A 23,921-nucleotide genomic window follows, 5' to 3' on the forward strand; every position below is an offset into this window, starting at 1 on the left:
ACAGATGTCTATCCTTCCCTTGTTAAACGATACCCAACACATGGTATTTGACAAATACTGTTTGTGCTGTATGGCACGATGCCAGCATTGCGCCGCTCTTTGTCATTTATCTGGCTTAGAAGACGGCCGGCACCTCAGTGTATACCTGTGACGTCACCAGCAGTGTGACGTCACTGTCACTGTACAAATGGCGCCATATCAGCTGGGGTGAACCTCACCTCAGCCTGAGGTCACAGAGTGCAGCGACATGTAAACAAACAGTTTGTTGTTGTCTGTTTCACAATTCGCGATATTCTCAGAACAAAATTAACACAGAATTATGTTAAAACGGGCGACGTTTACGTACAATCACTCACCGTTCATGTTTACACTCACTTCACAATTTTCTTACCTGATCCTGCGAGGTTCCAAACACAACAAATGACAAAATGTCTGAAAATACTTTCAACAAGTTTTATTTATATTCACAAAGTAAAAAGGAAATCACGTGAATCGTGACACAAGACAACGTGGACGGCACACACCTCGTCAGTGTCAGTAACGACATGTGCACCGTCACTGTCCACACCAACACCGACTTCAGTGTCCACCACGTGACACCAGGAACTCCACCACTCGCTGATGTCTCGCGTAGTAGACCGCTGTGTGCCCGATGTTGGTCCTGGCGTTGATGTCCAACACGTTCAGGGACACGATCAGCTTCACGATCTCCAGGTCTCCACCCAGACAGGCCAAGTGAAGGACGTTGTAACCGCCCCTGTCCACCAGCGACACATCAGCCCCTCTACCCACCAGGAACTCCACCACATCTCTGTGTCCCCCCCATGCTGCCCTCATCACCGGTGTCTGGCTGTAGTCTCCTCTCGTGTTGATGTCCACGTGACCCGCTGCCAGGATCCGCTTCACTCTCTCCAGGTCACCGTCCCTGCTGGCGGAGTAGAGGCGGCGGCCTGCTGGTGATGGAGTCGCTGCAACACAAAGTAAACTGTGTACATCAGACATCTTTGTCACACATCTACAATGTTTTCATCATGTGATACGTGACTCGGACATTGCTGCATCGTTTAAACAATTCCATCATGGCTGACAACAATACAACATGGCGGGAATGTCAACTTGTGGTTTCTGGAATTATGGATGGTGTTTAATACAGAACTTTCTGTTAGAACCAGAAGTTGTAGCAATAGTTGTGTACGCGTGGAGAGTGATGATGTTTGTTGAACTTTACAAGTTGATAATGTCAGTACAAATGTTGTTTGGTATTTATTAGGGGAATAAGATATAAGGCTGCCTGCTGGGTTTTCCCACCTACCGTGTGGATCAGAGTCTTGTGTGGTCACTGGCGTTGGTGGAACCGTGGTGTTCAGGCTCGGGTCAGTCAAGGCTGAAACAGGGAATATGTTGTTCACAAAACTATACAACTACTAGCTTCAGTTTTCGCCTTTCCACATATTATGTATTCAATATTATGTGTGATTTAATTCCAAATACATCTTTCATGGAAGAAGTATTAAATATATATGGTTCAATTTGATTTAGATAACTCTTCCTCGAGACCGCGTGTCTATGCAGGAAAAAAGTAACCCTTCCTAAATTTAGTTTTTACAGTTTGAAATCCTGTGATTGACAACATGAACGTCGATCGATACTACAGGTGAGACTCATCCCTCAAGTCAGATTCTCCACGGGTATATACATTAGCGTGTTAAATGGAAGAAAAATTAAGGACTGCGCTTCCTGCCTGCTGGGTTTTCTAACCTACCGTGTAGATCAGAGTCTTGTGTCGTCACTTGCGCTAGTGAAGCCGTGTTGCTCGGGCTCGGATCAGTCGAGGCTGAAACAGGGAATATGTTGTTCAGAAACTATAACACACACGTACTATAACTACTGACCTCGCTTTCCACAATGTTTAGTCTTTCAATATTATGTAGTATAAATTCCAAATACATCTGTTATAGCAGAGGTAATAAAACTCTACGTTTCGATTTGATTGAAATAACTGTTCATCGACAGCGTGTCTATGCCCGAAACAAAGGGCACTTTCTAAATTCATTTTTACAGTTTGAATCTGAAAATGTAATAAGCCGTACACTGACTGTGTGTTAACAGCTGAGATGCTCCTCTTTGTTCAAATGTAGTAAATGAATACATAGTGAATGAATACAAATGTAGATTGTTATTTTGTTTTAAAATGTAAATATGAACGGTGTAACTATCTGTTCGCCCTCAGGGTTAGGGTTAAGTTGGGGGCGAGCATATTCTACGGGACCGTATATATAAACATACATGAGTATTCACATCATCACACTGAAAGAAAAAGTAGATAAACAACAAAAACATCTGCACTTATTCCTATTCCTCTTTATGGAATGACTACCTTTTAAGTTTGAATTTATTAACCGTAGCTGGAATTCAAAGATACCTTTCCTTCACATATGGATACAAAATGCATGAAATAGTTACTACATAGTAAAACAACATCAAGCGACCACTTGACTTGATGTTTGTGCAACACAGTTGTAATACAGCGTCAGGCAAACAGTCTGTGAAGCACTCACAAAATGTCAGAATACCGAGCGATGCCGGCAGTGCAATTCTCACACAACAACAATACATATTACTGTCTGATGAGGAAACTGTAGCTGACACAACCGTACAGCACTTGTTGTTGGAAGCAATGTGCTTTGATAAACAACAAGGGTACAAACACGTGGCAGCGTGTGGTGGTCAAGATCGAAATGTCGGTTGCACGAGAGATTAACAATCCGTCTGTTTCAACATTAGAAATAACGAGAATAAAGCATATTTGCACTTCCATAATCTACATTCCGTTGCATTTTTTTTAAATGTTGCAGAAATGCATATGTTCCACTTAAAGGTTTCAGTGTTAAAAGAGTAAATCTACATGTCTTCTTTGTTAAACACCTTAAACTGATAGAACCGCGCGCTATAGCGGGGATGTATTTCAATTCAATGCAGCTCTTCATTGCCGCAGAATAAATAGATAAACACATTTGAAATCAAATACTTGACTGGACAGATTTAAAATAATCTCGCATAAAGTCTTCCGATCCGTGAGAGTTCATGCTATCAGGTCAAAGGATAACGCTTACAAGCACATACTGTGATCAAATATAACAAGTCTATCAGGTGAAACGCCGCGTGATGTTTACCCGGACCTTCCTTCATTCCCACCGGTGACAGGCTAAACAAACGTCTGAGTGTAAACATTTGTGTGAAGCAAGCACTTATTTCCCACAACATTCATATTGCTTTACAGCAGTTGTACAATATACATTTACACTATTGCATCTAATTTGCTAAATCAGTTTAAAATCAGAAAACTGCGAACTTACCCACCAATAACGTCCTAACACGAGCGACACATCTCAGTGCTAGCTATGAAATGGCCTTGACTGGCGATACCACGACCGCAAAGCTGCCAGCTATGACGTCATTGTGACGTGTTAGGTTAGAAGCATGGCAACGTTTGGCGCTCGACTGCTTGGACTGATCAACACCTCTGCATGGAAATATTTCTATCCGATCCGTGTTTTCACTCCGGTTTTATCTAGTACTTTTTGAGTTGTGCCCCATACGGGATTTGAACTCACACCCTCAGATTCAGGCACCTAATCTCCAGCACACAAAGTCAGCCGCCTAACCAACTCAGCTACCGCGACTTCCACAAAAATGGAAGTCGGACAACTGGTAGTCTAGACTGCCGGCTTTGTGTAACCCTCTGATGAGTGTTAATTGGCACGGCTCCCACGGCCGAAAGCTATGGTTAAACAATACCATTTAGAAAGTGGTCAAATATAATATATGTTATATTTTGGATTACATTTTCTTAGTAAAGTACAAAGGGCTCAACTCAAAAAGCACTAGAATTTGTACTTTACTAAGAAAGTGTAATCCCAAATATAACATATATTATAGCATAAATATCCCCTTTCAATACACGTTAAATGTGGATAGCATTAGACGGTGTCCTCTCACTTAGCCAGATTCTGTCATTTTGAAACTGGTCTACACATAGCCAGAGTGGGATCTGGCTCACCAGGGTTAATGTTTTGATAACGCATGTCCAGATGAGTCATATAGTCTGTATCAACAAAATGCTCAATTAGTGAGATTCGTGAATTTTGTGTAGAAACACATTTAGATGGTATTATTTGAATTTCTTTACACTTTTCATATTACGTGTGCTCAGTTTGTAAGATTAGTTCAATTTATATTAAAGTGAGATACACTGATATGGTATTATTTGAATTTCTTTACATTTTACAGAGAATGTAGATAAAAATATGCTTGGTGCAAAATATGTAGTGTATTAAGAAACTTATGAGAAATGGTGGCTGAAAATGTTAACATATGATCCATGCTTCCTTGCTGTAATATTACACACACGTATGGACACCCCATATATCGAGTGCAAGTATCCACTTCTGAATACCAGCCTAATCATTGAGTGCTAGCAGGGATAATCTACAATGACAATTATATACTCTCCCTGGTGCTAGTAACCACTTCTAAATCCTAGCCTATTCACAAAGTCAACAATCGGTTCTAAAGTCTTCGTTTTGGCTGCTTGTTGAGAACCTGTTCTTAAGTCAAGCCTATTTATGTATGTTAGCATCCACTTTTTAACAGTGATAAACAGTGCCAATACCACTCAACACGTGTACGACAAGGTAACATTTTAACTGTTACACTTACAAATTCCATTCACATGTGTATTGCTGTATGAACAATGTGTTCGACGTGTTGGGCGTGATACGACGAGGCGAAATCGCCCGATGAAAGAATTAAGATCAGAGCTTAGTTCGCCATCGGACGCTACTTCCGCGGTTGCAAATCAAATCAGTGTCGGATGAATGTCGAGTCAGTCAGATTCGTGTTGTGCAACGATCAGGCGGTGTCTGACAGCTGACGTCTGACGGCAATCTGATAGTGTCCGATGATTAAAGAGTCATCGAACGCTCATGTGATTCCCATCTGCGTCCATCAACAATTCGATTCTCATCGGAGGGTAACATGACATTTAGCACCGTCCGATTGCTTTCCGTTGTGACATCGGAGGTAATCGCTCATTAACTCATTAACGCCTAGCAAGCGGTAACATGAGACGGCCAACGGACTACAAAAGGAGGGTCAGCCGACACTCACTCCGCAGATTTTTATCGGACACTACAGCACCAAGATTCTGAAGATGAGTCCAAGAAAGAACAGAAATGTTCGAGGAGAGAAGGCAAAGAAGCGACTGCAAGATGCCTTAGCGTGCAAGCTAACGTGAGACCAGGTTCACATGCCTTAGGGTGCAGGCTAACTTGAGACCAGGTCCACATGCCTTAGGGTGCAGGCTAACTGAGACCAGGTTAACATGCCTTAGGGTGCAGGCTAACTTGAGACCAGGTTCACATGCCTGAGGGTGCAGGCTAACTTGAGACCAGGTTCACATGCCTTAGGGTGCAGGCTAACGTGAGACCAGTTTCACATGCCTTAGGGTGCAGGCTAACGTGAGACCAGGTTCACATGCCTTAGGGTGCAGGCTAACTTGAGACCAGGTCCACATGCCTTAGGGTGCAGGCTAACTTGAGACCAGGTTCACATGCCTTAGGGTGCAGGCTAACGTGAGACCAGGTTCACATGCCTTAGGGTGCAGGCTAACGTGAGACCAGGTTAACATGCCTTAGGGTGCAAGCTAACGTGAGACCAGGTTCACATGCCTTAGGGTGTAAGCTAACGTGAGACCAGGTCCACATGGCTTAGGGTGCAGGCTAACTTGAGACCAGGTCCACATGGCTTAGGGTGCAGGCTAACTTGAGACCAGGTTCACATGCCTTAGGGTGCAGGCTAACTTGAGACCAGGTTCACATGCCTTAGGGTGCAGGCTAACGTGAGACCAGGTTAACATGCCTTAGGGTGCAGGCTAACTTAAGACCAGCTCTCCTGACATTGGTATCACCCCTTCGTGAGTCTGGGTTCGGCAGTAGTTCATCAAAACATTCTGGCCTAACTCCCAAGAAATTGAAGAATGCCGTTGTATCCTCCATTCTCAGTTCATTCATAAGTCTGATGAAGCACCCATGTAACATCCTTCTGTATATCAGCTTGCAGCCATGGTTGAACCCAATAACGACGTGGTCTTCCATGCCTCCTTCTCAGGACCTCAAGGGTCATTGCATCTTGTTGCATAAAAACAAAGCCCAGGGCTGCAGTGGTGCGAGGAAGTACATCCATGACTAGTACTGTCAGGAGGTGCAGGCCGCTTTTATACTCGACTGCCGATTTGGCGACATATCCCACCTGTGTCCGAGTACCCTACGAATAGTAACCAATTTGTCGGATTGATGTCGGGAGAGTGTTGGAAGTGTCAGATTAGAGTCTGAAATAAAATAAAAATCCAACCGCAGTCGGATCAGCCGTACGCCGCCGATGAATATGGCGGATGGACATCGGGCCGCTAACAGTCTTTTATCCGATTAACCCGATCAGTGATGGATCTCTATCGGATTTTACAGAAAAAGGGGACCCCCAAAAATGGGTATCGGGGTGAATTTTCATCGGAACTCATCGGAACGCTGATATGTTCGCAAAATGTGGATCAGATGGGCTTCAGATGAGGTTCCGATGATCAGTGGAATGGGGCAACCAATGCTTGTCGTAAGAGGCGAATAACGGGACCTGGTGGTTGACACATGTCATCGTATCCCAACTGCGTAGATCGATGTTCATTCTGTTGATCACTGGATTGTCTGGTTGACACTCAATTATTTACAGACCGTCGCCATAATTCTGGAATATTGCTGAGTATGGCGTAAAACTGAAGCCACTCACTCACTTAGCCTTTCAAACAGACATCAGACATATTGTGAAATAATACTGAAGAGACGTAAAATTTATTTTTCAGTATTGCCCAATTGCTGATTTGAGGTATCATATAACAAGGTATGGTGTGGGAGTTATTGCTCCTTCAGCAGAGAATCCCCTGTCTGTCGATTGACCATGTGCCCTAATTCACCTGTCGTTGGTGATGTCACTGGCAGGGAGGGATTCCTGAGATGCAAAGTACAAGTACCGGTCTTTACAGGGCTTGTGTACGCTGGGTCTGCCTGTGTCAGTTCGGAGACTGTCTGATGTCTGGTGATACAAATGGGTCCTGGGAGACCCACCCAACCAGTGCTACAGTATGCTCACTGCCCTTGCTGATATGGGACGCACCACTTATGCTACTAATATTAAAAATATTTTATTCAGATTTGGATTTGGATATGCATGGATTTCCCAAGATGTTGGAGACAAAAATATTATCAATGTTTAAGCAGAGACTATTTGACAATCTACAACAAACCTGGAGTGTACATGTTAATAACCTATCTGACTCTTACTCATATAAACAATATAAATCCCTACTGACTATTGAATACTATCTGAACTCATCACTTCCATCTCGCTTAAAAAGGATCTTATCACGCTTCAGATGCAGTAACTTTAGAATAGCTGTCAACACTGGGAGACATCAAGCTACACCATCTAAAGAAAGACTTAAGCCCTATGTTGGCATCACTTGTTAACCCAAAGTTTACATGCCTTGTAAGCCCTATGCTGGCATCACCTGTTAACCTAACGATTACATGCCTTGTAAGCCCTATGTTGACATCACCTGTTAACCCAACTATTACGTGCCTTGTAAGCCCTATGTTGACATCACCTGTTAACCTAACGTTTACATGCCTTGTAAGCCCTATGCTGGCATCACCTGTTAACCCAACGTTTACCTGCCTTGTAAGCCCTATGTTGGCATCACCTGTTAACCTAACGTTTACATGCCTTGTAAGCCCTATGTTGACATCACCTGTTATCCCAACGATTACGTGCCTTGTAAGTCCTATGTTGGCATCACCTGTTAACCTAACGTTTACATGCCTTGTAAGACCTATGCGGGCATCACCTGTTGCCCCAAAGTTAACATGCCTTGTAAGCCCTATGTTGACATCACCTGTTAACCCAACGATTACATGCCTTGTAAGACCTATGCGGGCATCACCTGTTGCCCCAAAGTTTACATGCCTTGTAAGCCCTATGCTGGCATCACCTGTTGCCCCAGCGTTTACATGCCTTGTAAGCCCTAAGCTGGCATCACCAGTTAACCCAACGTTTACGTGCCTTCTAAGCCCTATGCTGGCATCATCTGTTAACCCAACGTTTACATGCCTTGTAAGCCCCATGTTGGCATCACCTGTTATCTCAACGTTTACATGCCTTGTAAGCCCAATGCTGGCATCACCTGTTAACCCAGCGTTTACATGCGTTGTAAGCCCTATGCGGGCATCACCTGTTAACCCAGCGTTTACATGCCTTGTGAGCCCTATGCTGGCATCACCTGTTGACCCAACGTTTACATGCCTTGTAAGCCCTATGCTGGCATCACCTGTTAACCCAAAGTTTACATGCCTTGTAAGCCCTATGCGGGCATCACCTGTTAACCCAACGTTTACATGCCTTGTAAGCCCCATGTTGGCATCACCTGTAATCTCAACGTTTACATGCCTTGTAAGCCCAATGCTGGCATCACCTGTTAACCCAGCGTTTACATGCGTTGTAAGCCCTATGCGGGCATCACCTGTTAACCCAGCGTTTACATGCCTTGTGAGCCCTATGCTGGCATCACCTGTTAACCCTATGTTAACATGTTGTGCGAACCCTATGTTGACATGTGATGTGAACCCTATGTTGACATGTTTTGTGAACCCTATATTGACACGTTATGTGAACCCTATGTTGACACGTTATGTGAACCCTATGTTTGCACGTTATGTGAACCCTATGCTGACATGTTATGTGAACCCAATGTTGACACGTTATGTGAACACTATGTTGACATGTTATGTGAATCCTATGTTGACACGTTATGTGAACCCTATGCTGACATGTTATGTGAACCCTATGCTGACATGTTATGTGAACCCTATGTTGACACGTTATGTGAACCCAATGTTGATACGTTATGTGAATCCTATGTTGACATGTTATGTGAACCCTATGCTGACATGTTATGTGAACCCTATGTTGACTCGTTATGTGAACCCTATGTTGATACGTTATGTGAATCCTATGTTGACATGTTATGTGAACCCTATGCTGACATGTTATGTGAACCCTATGTTGACTCGTTATGTGAACCCTATGTTGATACGTTATGTGAATCCTATGTTGACATGTTATGTGAACCCTATGCTGACTTGTTATGTGAACCCTATGTTGACTCGTTATGTGAACCCTATGTTGATACGTTATGTGAATCCTATGTTGACATGTTATGTGAACCCTATGCTGACTTGTTATGTGAACCCTATGTTGACATGTTATGTGAACCCTATGTTGACACGTTATGTGAACCCTATGTTGACATGTGATGTGAACCCTATATTGACACGTTATGTGAACCCTATGTTGACACGTTATGTGAACCCTATGTTGACACGTTATGTGAACCCTATGTTTGCACGTTATGTGAACCCTATGCTGACATGTTATGTGAACCCTTTGTTGACACGTTATGTGAACCCAATGTTGATACGTTATGTGAATCCTATGTTGACATGTTATGTGAACCCTATGTTGACATGTTATGTGAACCCTATGTTGACATGTTATGTGAACCCTATGTTGATACGTTATATGAACCCTATGTTGACATGTTATGTGAATCCTATGCTGACATGTTATGTGAATCCTATGCTGACATGTTATGTGAACCATATGTTGACATGTTATGTGAACATTATGTTGACATGTTATGTGAACATTATGTTGACATGTTATGTGAACCATATGTTGACATGTTATGTGAACCCTATGCTGACATGTCTTGTGTGTTCAGAAATTGATTGGTCAATATGCTTTTGAGTTAGTGAATGAGTTAATATTTATCGTCACATCGGCAATAGTCCAGCCATATCTTGACGATAACAGTTTATAATTATATCAAAGGTCAATAAAGTTTAAAATTAAAAAACTTGTTGACGAAGAACAGTAAAACTTCTAGTGTATCACAGATATCCATTTAAAACTAGGAATTAAATCTAAAATATTGGAACTATAAATGGAAGTACAATATAAAAACAGGCTATAGATTGCCAACGGCCGAAGGGTAGATCACCATACTTGGGACCATAGGGACTTACAGTGCATTTGCTTCCTGCATGCACCCTAGGTGGATTTACATCATCCCCCTCGGCCGTTAGCAATTTAGACACATCTAGCCATACATTTAAAAACACACATATTCTACGATTTAAAATAGCGGAGAGTTTCAATTTACTTTGAATGTTTGTGGACTTACGTATCCTCTCAGGGGGACAATACTTTTACAGTACTATAACCCCCCTCGAGGATACAGCCACTAACAATCTGAGTTATTAATTCAAACTTCCAATCATAAAATATTTATCTACATACATCATTATCTGAACAAAACTCCTCCAGTAGTTTACCTTTAGCGTTTGTAGTTGCACCACCCCAGAGTGGATTGAGCCCATTTAAATCTCCCATGACAATACATGGTTTAGGCAGCTGGTCAAATAGAGCTTGAAGATCGGTTTTGTGAAACGTTGAAGACGGAGAGATATATACAACAGAGCATAATGTAAACGCAACATGTAACGGAATTCGCACTGCAACAGCCTGCAGATTGGTAGTTAGTGAAACAGGGCCATGGATAACGTTCTGTTTGACTAGGATGGAAGATCCTCCCGTGGCTCTGTCACCCGGAGGTGAAAAACAACATCAGTCTGTTATAAATAGGTCTCCTGCAGACAGAACGCTGATGGTGTTAAATCCTGGACTAAAAGCTGCAATTCATTGAAATTAGTCCTTAGTCCTTTGCAGTTCCACTGTATGATAACCTATCTGTTCGGAGGATTTATTGGGGGTCCACCCCGCACTTTTTAGGTGGGCGACAAGCTATGTGCCCTACAACGGACGTTTTCGGACCCGTCCATATACTCAACAGATCCATATTTGTTGTAAAGTTGAATTTTATTTTCTGACCCTTTTCGGGCTCTGCCACTGGTTTTTTTTTTAAGAGTCTGTTTACTTTTGATTTTAACGAGGCCTTGCTGAGATTTTGTTGATGACTGAGAAGATTGGTCATGATCAAGGGGTGTCTCTGATTGGATTCGAGACGTACCAGGAAGTGATGCTCCTGGCAATGGAAGCATAGCTTTCTGTCTGTACTGAGCTTTGGGCTAATTTCTTAGCTTCTGCAAATCTAATGCTTTGCGTGAATTTTATTTTGTTGATGGCCATTGCCTGTTTCCAAACGGGGCAGTCTTTAGAGTAAGATGGGCTATTCCCTGCGCAGTTAGTGCACTTTTCGACAATACTGTCACAATCTTCTGTTGTGTGTGTCTTTTCACCACAGTGAGCACACACAACAGACAATGTGCAAGTATTTACACCATGGCCAAACTTCTGACATTTGAAGCACCTTAGAGGGTTTGGAATGTATGTGTTGGTTTTAATGGTTGTGTCGTTTTTACAGAATGAGAAGCGTTTAACAAAGAGTACACCCTGATCTTTCATCTCGGAGACGATATCTAATTCCGACATATCAGCCAGCAATCGCTCACGATCTCTAACAATTCCCTTGCTCGTATTAAGGGTCATCTGAGCCGTGACGGTGACAGGAATGGCAACAAAAGTTTTGGTGTTCAATAGGTTGGTTGACTCGATCAACAGCGCACCAGAACGTAATCTTTTAATGTTCATCACATCGCCGGCAATACCTTGGACACCCTCAGACACAGCAACAGGGTTCAATATTAATGGTGTCTCAATGACAACAAAACGTGGCCAGTAATCAGTTGGTTTGGGCAGTCTGAGTTCGTTGTCAGCAGGGTCCTTGTCAAGAGGACGTTTGTTTTGTTTGGTTGGAGTTTCATAAGCCATGGTTATTTGTTAGATTTCATCATCTGAGCTCCCCACCCACCACGCAGTATCACAAGGACAATGCTAAAAACAAGTGGATCTCCGACTTGCAGCACCAGGGATACCAGGATGATATACTCCAGCAGAAAAATTAAAGAATAAATTATTCTACTAGATTGGCCCGTGAGCCACCGCCTTCTGGGCATAGAACTCTAGGCATATTTAACAATTGTTGAAATTTGGAACCAATACATGTACGGTGAAATAATTTTGCCAATACCCAAAACAGGATCATTTACAAAAATCAGATTTGTGCAGTATCAAATACAATGCACAGGGCATGACATGACCAGCCGATTGGTTGAACCAGTCCCATTCAACCACCCGTCTAGGTGAAGTAAGGGGCAAAGTGACGTGTTGGGCAAAGAAGCGCTATTCCTGGAACCAGTGCCCTCAACCACCAGACTCCCGCCCTCCACCGACACAGGGGCGCAACCCACGGCAAACGGGTTGGTGGACCAAATATACCCCCGGGTCCACAACCGGGTGTTGAAGAGCGCTTAGCGTTACCCAGCACCTACCACGAGGAGGTGGCTCTTCACGGTTGCCAATAAGCATTTGAAATAAGGGTAGTTTAACAGTGCCATATACGGAAATGAAAGGTTTCCACTAAAAAACACAGAAAGTTTACCTCCGACATATCGATTCAAAGCAGAAGACACATGCTTAGGTACGTATGCAGTATGACTGTAAACACTGAGTAAATTATAACGAAATGATAATGTTATTCTCCTATCTTTCGGTTGTAATGTCAAGATAGAACGTTAATTAAGCGACTAATCTCTGCTGAAACTCTCACCTGCTGTGGTTCCAGGATACGTCGTTGTCCTTTGATCACACAGGTCAGCTGCCGTCTGATCCAGCCGTAGCTGTAGTGAACCGAGGTCTTTGGTAAACATGCGACGTAGTTTTCGTAGACTCTTTCTGTAAAGTGTCTCTTTCCTGTTGTACACGTCTTAATTCCCTTGTGTTATAGTGTTCAATCGTGCTTTTATGTTTTGTGCATTGTCTTTTACACTGTCAACTTCAGCGGACACCAGTCCCACCTGTCTCGTCAAGGCATTCATATTGGCAATAATATCAACAGTTTTCAATTTCCATGTTCCGAGGTCCTCTTCCACCACTGCCACTCGTCCAGTCAAGGTTGGAGCAGCCTGTACGTCTCTGATACCAAATACCACAAGACTGAAGAACATTACAGTTAATACCTCCATCGTGCAAGTGTGCAGAACGCAGCTAGGAAGACGACTGCCTCGCCGCCGGGTAAACGGCTTTAATATATAGCCCGACTCAAGTGTTTGGCAGAATGCCAGCTCCTCGTGGAAACACCAGTAGTGTACGTACACGTGACATCATAACACCCAACATGGCGGATACCTACCTGAGGATATGAGATGGATATCCAGTGCCATGTACCCAGCAAACACTTCGGTGTATTGTCACTTTTAAAGTAACATCAAATATATGGTAACACGTGTTATAGTTGGGATACACCTTCTCGGTGATGTACAGATTCTAGTACTTTTGTTGGATTGAGTCCACAGAAGGCTACACTAAGTGTATCGATAGCTTTCGGTCGTGACAATTTCCACTTATCAGAGGGGTGCACAAAGTCCGTGGTCTAGAGTACAGGTTGTACGGCTTTCATTGTTATGGAGGCCGCAGTGGCTGAATAGGTTAGACGGCTGACTTTGTGTGCTGGCGATTAGGTGCCTGGCTCTGAGAGTGTGGGTTCCAATGCCGGATGAGACTCAACCCAATAAAATAGATATTGGTGCATGTACCTGTAGGTGAACAACCAAAAGAAACACCTCCAAGGTTTATTGTATAATACCAGGGATAATCTTATATAGTCTCCCTGATAATACATACCAGTGTCCTTTATGTATTACTGTCCAGGATATACATTGTATGCATTACATTACAGGGGCTGTAGGGTAGCCTAATGGTTAAAGCTTCTACTCGTCACGCTGAAGGTTCTATTCCCAACATGGGTACAATGTTTGAAGCCCATTACATTACAGGGGCTGTAGGGTAGCCTAATGGTTAAAGCTTCTACTCGTCACGCTGAAGGTTCGATTCCCAACATGGGTACAATGTTTGAAGCCCATTACATTACAGGGGCTGTAGGGTAGCCTAATGGTTAAAGCTTCTACTCGTCACGCTGAAGGTTCTATTCCCAACATGGACACAATGTTTGAAGCCCATTACATTACAGGGGCTGTAGGGTAGCCTAATGGTTAAAGCTTCTACTCGTCACGCTGAAGGTTCGATTCCCCACATGGGTACAATGTTTGAAGCCCATTTCTGGCGTCCCCTGACGTGATATTGATGGGATATTGCTGAAGGCGGCGTTAAACCATATTCACTCACTCATTCACATAAAAGTATACATGCCACGCATTACTTTAAAGGATCTATCGTGTATCTTCAGTTAGATTACACATGTTGCGTATCAAATTACTGAGGTATTGCCTGGTGTCTATTACATCTTTAATATATATGTAAAGTGCAGACAGACATTGTTCAGGTATCAGGTCCTCTTCAATAGTAAAAAACAATGTTTAAGCAAAGCAGCGGCTTGCTTACAGACAATGTTCACAAAGCACCATGGGTGTGTTGCCTCCTGGAATCAAAATACAGCATCATCTCTGGAGACATTATCTACAGCATGGAAATACTAGAACCGGAACCATTGTCGACGTCGGAATATTAACAACACAGCCGCACTGGCGGTTGACGGAACACAACATCTGGCACCTACATCCAGAGATACGAGCGATGTTGCGTCCACGTTACCTCAGGCAAAACCCAGCTTGGTGAGACAGTACCTCAGTTCAGAAGACAGAGACTGGGACAGTATATTTCAGACTCATATTAATCTTCTTGTTGCAATTATCAGCTTATATTTACATTCATGAGACATATTTGGGGATGAAACCATCATAACACAAGTAATGCAAATAACAAAACTGGGGGGCACAGACGTGGCGTCATGAAACACCAGTGAAATACCATTAACGGTCTTCAATACAAGCAACAAAACATCCACATCCACAAGATATTTCTGCCAAGAGCAGGGTCGACTGCATGAGTCAACTGTATCATGAACGCGTATTTAGGAATCACTATCAAACCGTGTTCACGAGAGATTGAATGCATCCTATCCCATCGGTGGCATTCGTCATAAACACAGGCAGGGGCAAGTCAGTTGTCCAGCTGTGAAGAGATCGGGAAGTCAAAATAGGAGATTTACAGCTGACACCATGTTTGTCACTGGTGCGTCAGTTTTGGGCATGTCTTCCACTGGTCTACTATGGAACATATTCGGATATGCCCGAGTATCTCTGAAATTTAAAATGAAAAACGCTGGAGCTGTTGGGATAGTTTTACTCTGATAACTCTTGGCTGGGGAGACAGATGGGTTTTACCAGACTGGCATCAGAATGCGTGTATGACGTAGCTCTTGTCAGACTGCCAAGACATTAGAGTGAAGGCGGTAAGAATAGTAACGCGGTATGTACACTTTATACAATTTATGCATGTTTAGAAATTTCAGATCTGTAATCGAACACTAAACTATATAATACCACTAATAATTATTGCATATGTGTATATTAGATCTACACAGGTTTCACTTCAAACTACGCCGTACTATTCCCGCGTTTCCGTTATGTAAAGCTACAGTTACAGGGGGGCAAGGGAAGTTTAACTTGACTTCTGACTTTTGGCATCAGCATTCGTTTGGATTGCATTTCTTTATTCGATTTTTTAAGAATTATCTATCGAATCCTGGCTACTCATATCCTGAGTAAGTGTCAAAAGTCTATCCCAGATAGATTGTGATCACGTGAAGCTTGCAAGGGGTATTCGATACAGAGTTCATCATGGTATCTCTTCATTGGGTCTAGTCCAGCTTAATTTAGTGTTAACTGTGCTGATCTTTAATCTAGTAAATCATTAGTGTATCCATCGCTGCATTGGAAGTATTTTTCTCATCCATCCTTTGTCAGCCTTATGTTATCTGCCCATTGAACCAGAATACAATCAGTATATGCTATCTTAATGTCGCCGTACTTTCCCATTCCTTCTTACAAGTGCTAATATGTCAGGACAGAAAATAAATATGAAAACAGGGTTTGACAAACGACACATTGTGTTTGTAATGTGGAACAAGGAGCTTGGAAACATTTCCTTGCAGACTTGATCGTATATATCTGAATCAAGCACAAAGGGCAGATATCTCTACTAGCATCAAGAGCCTTATAACATCTAAGTTCGGGAATCTGATAACGATTCCATGTATTCAATCATACCATTAATTGATCGGGTTTTTACTGTCTGGGGACAAAAGAACCTTTGTGATCCCTCATACACCTGTATGGCGTCTCTGCTTATGTCCTGTAATCCCTGCTGATATTCTACAGCCACTACCATTGTGTTTTCCTTTGTGATCCCTCATACACCTGTATGGTGTCTCTGCTTATGTCCTGTAATCCTGCTGATATTCTACAGCCACTACCATTGTGTTTCCTTTGTGATCCCTCTACACCTGTATGGTGTCTCTGCTTATGTCCTGTAGTCCTGCTGATATTCTACAGCCACTACCATTGTGTTTCCTTTGTGATCCTCCTTACACCTGTATGGCGTCTCTGCTTATGTCCTGTAATCCTGCTGATATTCTACAGCCACTACCATTGTGTTTCCTTTGTGATCCCTCATACACCTATTATGGTGTCTCTGCTTATGTCCTGTAATCCAAGCTGATATTCTACAGCCACTACCATTGTCTCTTCCCTTTGTAGAAATGTGTGAAGTAGGTACTAATAAAAATACATTTGTTAATTATTCCAAATGTTATGGTGTTTGTTGGTTTTCCCGCCGAATTGTTTCACGGACGGATTTCCAGGTAAATTATAATTCAATCCATAACGAATCCAACATGTAACAAAGAATTGCATACATAAGCAGTACTCTACTCCAGCAACATGCAACACCAGAATCATTGATTTGTAAAAGTGTCAATGTAAGATGCCACTTGCGTCGTTTTGTGAGACAAGAGAAGTACATACACTTAAAGCTGAGACTGAACAGAGGCGATACCTCCAAGATTTAGGTTCAGATGTTAAGTAATTTGTTTATAATACAGCTGGGCTTCATTGTAAACAGCATACTCTTTAAAGGATATGTTGACCTGACCTGGTTGCATGTGAAAAGGCAATTGACCTGATCAGTGAAACGACGGTAAGGTAGAACTGACATGGCTTCGTGCGTAGTTGATTTGATCAGTGAACGTCAGTATACAACTGACATGGTTGTGTGGCAGTTGACCTGATCAGTGAACGCGGTAAGTTAGGAACTGACATGGTTGTGTGTAGGTAGTTGATTTTGATCGGTGAACGTCAGTATGGTGCAACTTTGACATGTGGTTGTTGTGTGAGCAGTTGGGTACGACTCGGTGAACGTTGGTAAGGTGGGAGCTGACATGGTTGTGTGTGGTGGTGGTTTGATCAGTGAACGTCCGGTATGGTGCAACTGACATGGTTGTGTGGGCAGTTGACCTGATCGGTGAACGTTCGGTGTAGTGGGGCAGTTTGATGATGACGCATGCGGGCGGTTGACTTGATCGGTGAACCTGGTCAACTGGTATGGTTGTGATGTGCATGTGGACTGTTGACCTGATCGGGGCGATGGGTTTATTTTAACCGACAGACTGTTGATACGATCGGGAAGGTGGGTATGGTCGGCTGACGATGGGCTGTTGACCTGATCGAATTGGGTGGTGATGATTAGGGCTGACGGTTCGATGATGGGCTGTTGATCGGTGAACATGATTCGGCACTGACATGGTCGATGATGACGTAGCAGGCAGTTGACCTCATCGATGAACGTGGATATGATCCAGCGTGTAGTAGCCAGATTGTTGACCTGATCGGGAATTTGGATTGTGATCGGCGGCATGGTTGATGATAATGCATGTAGACTGTTGACCTCATCGATGAACGTGGATATGATCCCAACTGACGGATTTGATGGGCTGTTGACCTGATCGGTGAACGTGTATGGATCGGCTGACGTGGGCAATTTGGACCGCTACTGATCGATCGGCATCTACACAACCATCGACCAGATCCTCTCATTCGCATCAATATTACCTGTTTCCATCAGCCAGATCATATCACCTGATCGATCAACTCATCCCCACAACATCGATATCGACTAACAATCAACTAATGTCGACCGAACCATACGATTCATGATCGATCGTATCCACCACTCAACCATACCCTGATCGAATCGACAATCTACAACCATGTCGAACGGACCACCCTTTCTGATCGATCGGCAATACATCTTCTTCTCATTGAAACAAACCGTTCCTGATCGGCAATCCATCAACACCTGTGCTCCTACCGGAACCGGACCGTAATCCAGATCTATCGTCGATTCTACCCTTTCCAACGTTCGCGATCGAGTCAACTATTCCACAACCATGATCGTGGCTATACGGTATTCACTGATCAAAATCAACTACCACGCAACCATCAATCGGTTCTACCAGCGTTCGCGATGGTCGATACACAACCGTCATTGTTTCCGCTTGTTCGCCGATCAAATACCACACCAACCATCATTCTACCTGCGTTCATGATCGGGCGTACTTACATCTGTTTCCAGATCGAATATCCTTTAAAATGCTGTTTGGCCAATGTTATAAACAATTACTCTGAACCAAATGTTCGTCTCGGCTTTAAATACTTCGCTAAATGACGCAATCAATCTTGTTGCTTTAGTATTGTTCTGTTCATGTTAATGAACCAGAACACCAACGTAACGTTCTTTGAATTTACATCGTTGATTCGCTGATTGGTATAATTGCGAAATCAAACTAATTCGGCTGGTATGGCAGAAGGCACCATACAGTATTATGAAGGATCTATACGGGCATCGGTAATGATTGAATACATGGGATCGTCGATTCGAACAGATGATATGGAAATGTGATATTGAATAACTGCCCTTTCGTGTTCCCGATTCAGATACGATCGAATCTTACGAAAATGTTTCAATACCGTTCCGCGATTGACACCGATGATAGTTTGTCAAACCTCTTTTCATATTTATTTTCTGTCTGTTCATATTCAACGCTGAATCGGAAATACGTCGATTCGACAAATAACGGCGGCTATTCTGATTTCCAGACGTCAACATAAAGACTGACAGATAATCGCTGTTCGTTCTGTGTTGCGGTCGGCGCAGTTGACTTTACTTCAAAGTCAGCACGGACTGGAACTGGAAAAGTACTGCGATGGACTTTCACCAACAATCAAATATTCTTTGCGGCTCGTCGAACCTCTGGATGAACTTTGACGCCGAGGACAATGATTCGATGGGTATCGGTCGTCTCTATGATCGAGTCGAGTTAATACGCCTTCTGGCGGCACGTAACGGAACGCGCGACCAGATGCGTAATTCATTGACCGGTCGTTCGTTACGGTGATTTCTGAAGCGTCATGGAATAATGAAATTCAAAACGCGGTTATGACGACTGCTCGGGTCGCGACGAGAGCTATGCGTTCTTGATAACCGATTCTGGCCAGGTTATCGGTGAAACTTCTACGCTCAACGTTCGACGGTTTCAGATATAGAACAAATCGTCGTTCCGTAATGAACCGATTGGTAACTGGGCATAGAACGAAATGATCGATCGATCTGTTTTGACCGATCATAACGACTTTGCTTACTAACACCGTTTGAATGCTTACCGATGAGGACGGGATATTCGCGTATAAACTAATTGATTCCCTAATACTGCGTTCATTACGATCGTACTAATGACATCGGTTTGTTGAGACGGATGACGATTGCATTGCGTTACTTTAAAGTTATGATAGTTTCATCCCCAATATATAATGAATAATGATAAAACTGACTGTTACGCAAAAGACCAATGAGGATATGCGATCTGATCATCTTCTGATTTCGGTATAACACTGGCGATGGACGTCAACAATATCACCGATCGTCGATGATCACCGCCGGTCGCGGCTTCATATTCCGACGTTCAACTTCCGATTCTAATGTTCAATAGCGAATAATGATGTCGAAGCTGTTTCATCATTTGATTCGAATTGGCTACCATGTTAGCCAGAACGATCTGTCAACGAATTATACAACAATTGTTTTACTGATGAAGGATACAATACTGTTTCAATAATCTGATGCCGCTATGACCAAAGATGTGATGAACACCGAATTTCACTATATTGACAAACATCAATATTCTAACTGACCGATAGATCGCTTTAATGATGCGTTGAAAACGATGATGATTGATGTTTAACATAGCAGCTAAACGATATCGCATCAATATCGTCGAGACATAATGAATATTGTACCACAATGAAGATCGACTTTGTGGCTTTTCCGTAGACACCCTACGGCACTGTGTAATGGGCTTTCTTTATTAATGATCATGTTGAACCTTCGGCGTGACGATAAACTTTAACCGACCAGGCTACCCTACGGCCCTGTACCAATAATAAATGGAAAATATTATTGCCATGTTGATCGAACCTTTCGGCTTTAACCAGGCCAGCTTCTGTATGTAGACTTCAAACGTGCCTTATGTTGAATAGAGCCTTCGGCGTGATTTAATGCCGATGAATACCGGCAATGTCTGAACGGCTTCATAAAGGGTTTTGCTATTTATCGAGAGAACTGGGTATCCTGTTATTAACCCTTTAGTGTTCTTTGATTTTCTAGTACGTACATAATATCTATTTTGATAGTCATCGGCATTGAAACCATCTCGAAACCAGCGCAACTGCGTCTTCTATTCATTTCTATTTAATGCTTTCTGACCGCGATGCGACCAATCATTACGCTGAGCAACCTTCTGATATCAACTGAAAATGCCAAATCCATCATCTAACTTAACGCGATGTTCCACTATGATTGTTGTTACTAAAGTGACAATACCGAATGTTTACTTCTTTATGGCGGATATCCATCTCATATCTGTCGTCTTTCAATGAAGAACTGGCGATTGAGTCGTATCAACCAAGCCGGTTGCCGACGATCGAACTGCGTTATACGCTTGCGCGATGGTATTAACTATGATGTTCGGCGTCTTTGTTTGTTATCGAAGATGACGATGACGAATTAACGACATGGAATTGAAATGACGAATATTATTGCCGGTGTATTCTTGTGACAATTGAACAGTAAAGACGTAAAGCGCGATTGATACTGGCTGGAATGAACATTTGGTTTATTACGAAACTTAGATAGCGTGTTCAAGATTCGATTAACTGGTCGAAGACGACTGACTTTATTGATCGTTTGACGATCTGGAACGGCAGTTGAGTTTCGGCGATTGATCAACGATCTGTGACGTTTTGACCGAAGATGGAATTAACGATTATCATTCGTTATATTGCTCGTTTACGATCGTACTGCGTAGTGTTGATATTCTTTAACGGTCGATGATCGGTGTTTTGGTGAATAACAGACACCATTAACGTTAACTGCATTTCGGAACGGCGACGACGGAAGAGCTGCACCTGCATTGTTGGTGGCACGGTGGCGCTGGCTAACGCCGGTATGTTTGGTCGCCGGCACCCGGGCGCGGTGCGCCCTGTGTCGTTGAGGCAGAGATGCGGTTGAGGGCGCTGTTCCGGAGCCAGCGGCACGCATCGCTTTGCCCTTGCGCACAGACGGTGTTGATGGACTGTTCGGCACCGTCAACGGTCGGTGTTGATGCTGCGTGATGCGTTTTGGTGATGACTGGGGTATTTCTTAGTGATTTGAAATTTCGGCGGTGGGCCAGGCTATTAACGCAGGACTACCGAGCGTGCGGTAATGGTAAATAATTTGACTAACACTGCTGCGGGTATGTCATCACCAGCTGTTGCTGCGAATAGGAGATCGTTTTGGCATTGTCCTGTGATACGGTGAGTCGAATGATGATCACAACAGCCAACCATGGCTTGTAACTCCAACCAAACAAAACTGAAACGTCTCTTGACAAGGACACAGCACGACAACGAACTCCTTAGTACTGGCTGCATTTTGTTGATGTTGGTACCATTAATGACCGAACCCGCATTGCTATTGATATCCAAACTGACCTTACGACGCGATATTGACTCGAACATTAAGGTACGTTCTGTGCTGACAATGGCCTGCTTTGTTGCCGTTCTCGAACTGACCTATCGAGCAAGAAGTGACCAGAGATAAATTGCTTTGGCATGATATTAGAACCGTCTCGAATATCGGGGTACTTCTTTGTTAGCAGCTTCATTCTGTAGCAACCGACCAAACCAACACATACGACCTCCCCAGGCCCTTTCAAAAAATGTCGAGACTGACCACGTAATGCTGCATTGTCTGTTATTATTGTTAACAATGATGGCATTTTACACAACAGAAAGACGAACGTATTGTCGAAGATAGAGGCTCTAAGAACTGCGTTTGAAGCGAACAGCTCATCAACTGAAACAAATTCGCAGCGCAGTAGATTGCGAAGCTAGCGTACCCGAACGAAAGCTAATAACTCCGCCGGCGTCTCGAGAATCAATCGAAGACACCCACGATCATGACCATCTTCTCGGTCATCGGCTATGAAATAACAAAAACCATTAATAATAAATTAACTTGCAAATATCGAACTCTGTTATCAGACGGGTCGCGTATCCGTTATGAGCACTCCAGCATCGCCCGCCTATGGGGGTTTAAATCCTCCGGCTGAAAATATCGCTGATGAACTGGAACAGGCAATTTTACAGTCGGATTTAACACCATCGGCGAACTATTATATTGAACTGATGACGGTTTTCACTCGGTGTTTTGAAACTGTCCATCCTAACCGAGACGTTCCCATCCAGCAACCCCTGTTGCTGCAATCACCTGTTACGTGCGTTGTCCCGCTCTTCTGTTATATCTCTCCGTCTTCAATTTCATTCAACTTCTGTTGACAAACTGCTAAACCGGCTAGCGTGTCGTAATTTGAAGCAGGCTCAATCGCAATTCTGGCAATAAATATTTATGATTGAGTAGTGCTAACTCGGGTGGGCCGGTGGCTGTAATCTCCGAGGGGATTGTACTGTAAGCTGACCAATGAAGTGCATCGAGATCACAGGCGACCGAAACGGTGGCTCTCCGCTGGTGGAATATGTCGTTTTAAATGTTGAATCTGATGGTGGCCGGGGTTGATGTAATCACCCCAATGCGGCTGAAGCAATAATTGCTTCGACGTTGACGTCTATATTGTTTTACATTGACCGCTTTCGTTATGGTTCAATGTTTGTGAAATGGATCTGTGTTTATGGACGCTGTTGTCGTCGGCGGACGCGAACGATTGGGCACTGGTATGGGCTGTTGTCGTCGAAGATCAACAAACGGACCGATGAACGTTATTCTCGTTGCTTCGACTTCGAAAGCACGACCGATACCGTCCCTGCCGGTGCGAACGGGGTTCGCGTAACGTGATCGACATGGTTCACGTAACGTATTCGGCATATTGTTCGCATGGCGTGATCGACATCGGCTGTTCGCATCGGCGTGATAGGCATGTCGGTTCGCATGGCGTGATAGGTTCGCGATACCGTTTCGCGTAACGTCGGCATGGGATATCGTATAATGTCGACGCCAGGGTTCGCGTAACGTCGACATGGCGGCTGATCGACGCCAGGTGACTTCGTCGACGTTGGTTAGATCATGAGGGTTAGCATGACATGATAAACGGGGTTGCGCTTGGCGTGACGTCGATGCGGCATGGGGTTCACCTTGGCGTGTCGGGGTTTGCGTCGTGTCGACATGAGGTTCGCATGACGTGTCGACGGGGTTCATGACGTCGACATGAAGTTGCGTAACGAAGTCGACGAATTTCGCATAACATGGCATGAGTTCATGACGCCGGAGTT

At 43.5% G+C, this 23,921-nt stretch overlaps 2 protein-coding genes across 4 annotated transcripts; both read right to left on the reverse strand.

Moving 5' to 3' along the window:
• Positions 1–439: 439 nt before the first annotated feature.
• LOC124278425 (poly [ADP-ribose] polymerase tankyrase-2-like) lies at positions 440–13,253 on the reverse strand. 2 transcript variants are annotated; one of them, XM_046714132.1, is made up of 4 exons: positions 12,794–13,252; positions 1,763–1,834; positions 1,313–1,384; positions 440–968 (listed from the first exon to the last, which is right to left on the reverse strand). In XM_046714132.1, the coding sequence occupies exons 1-4, from the start codon at positions 12,891–12,893 to the stop codon at positions 580–582; spliced, it is 633 nt and encodes a 210-aa protein (XP_046570088.1). In that variant the 5' UTR covers positions 12,894–13,252; the 3' UTR covers positions 440–579. The 2 variants fall into 2 exon arrangements, with proteins under 2 accessions (XP_046570088.1, XP_046570089.1); XM_046714133.1 differs by lacking the exon at positions 1,313–1,384 and having other exon boundaries at positions 12,794–13,253.
• LOC124278423 lies at positions 7,380–9,094 on the reverse strand. 2 transcript variants are annotated; one of them, XM_046714131.1, is made up of 2 exons: positions 7,771–9,094; positions 7,380–7,626 (listed from the first exon to the last, which is right to left on the reverse strand). In XM_046714131.1, the coding sequence occupies exons 1-2, from the start codon at positions 8,517–8,519 to the stop codon at positions 7,473–7,475; spliced, it is 903 nt and encodes a 300-aa protein (XP_046570087.1). In that variant the 5' UTR covers positions 8,520–9,094; the 3' UTR covers positions 7,380–7,472. The 2 variants fall into 2 exon arrangements, with proteins under 2 accessions (XP_046570087.1, XP_046570086.1); XM_046714130.1 differs by having other exon boundaries at positions 7,723–9,094.
• Positions 13,254–23,921: the final 10,668 nt, after the last annotated feature.

Source organism: Haliotis rubra, unplaced genomic scaffold, assembly GCF_003918875.1.
Source record: "Haliotis rubra isolate DU_JTF1 unplaced genomic scaffold, ASM391887v1 Scf2366, whole genome shotgun sequence".
NCBI lineage: Eukaryota > Metazoa > Mollusca > Gastropoda > Lepetellida > Haliotidae > Haliotis > Haliotis rubra.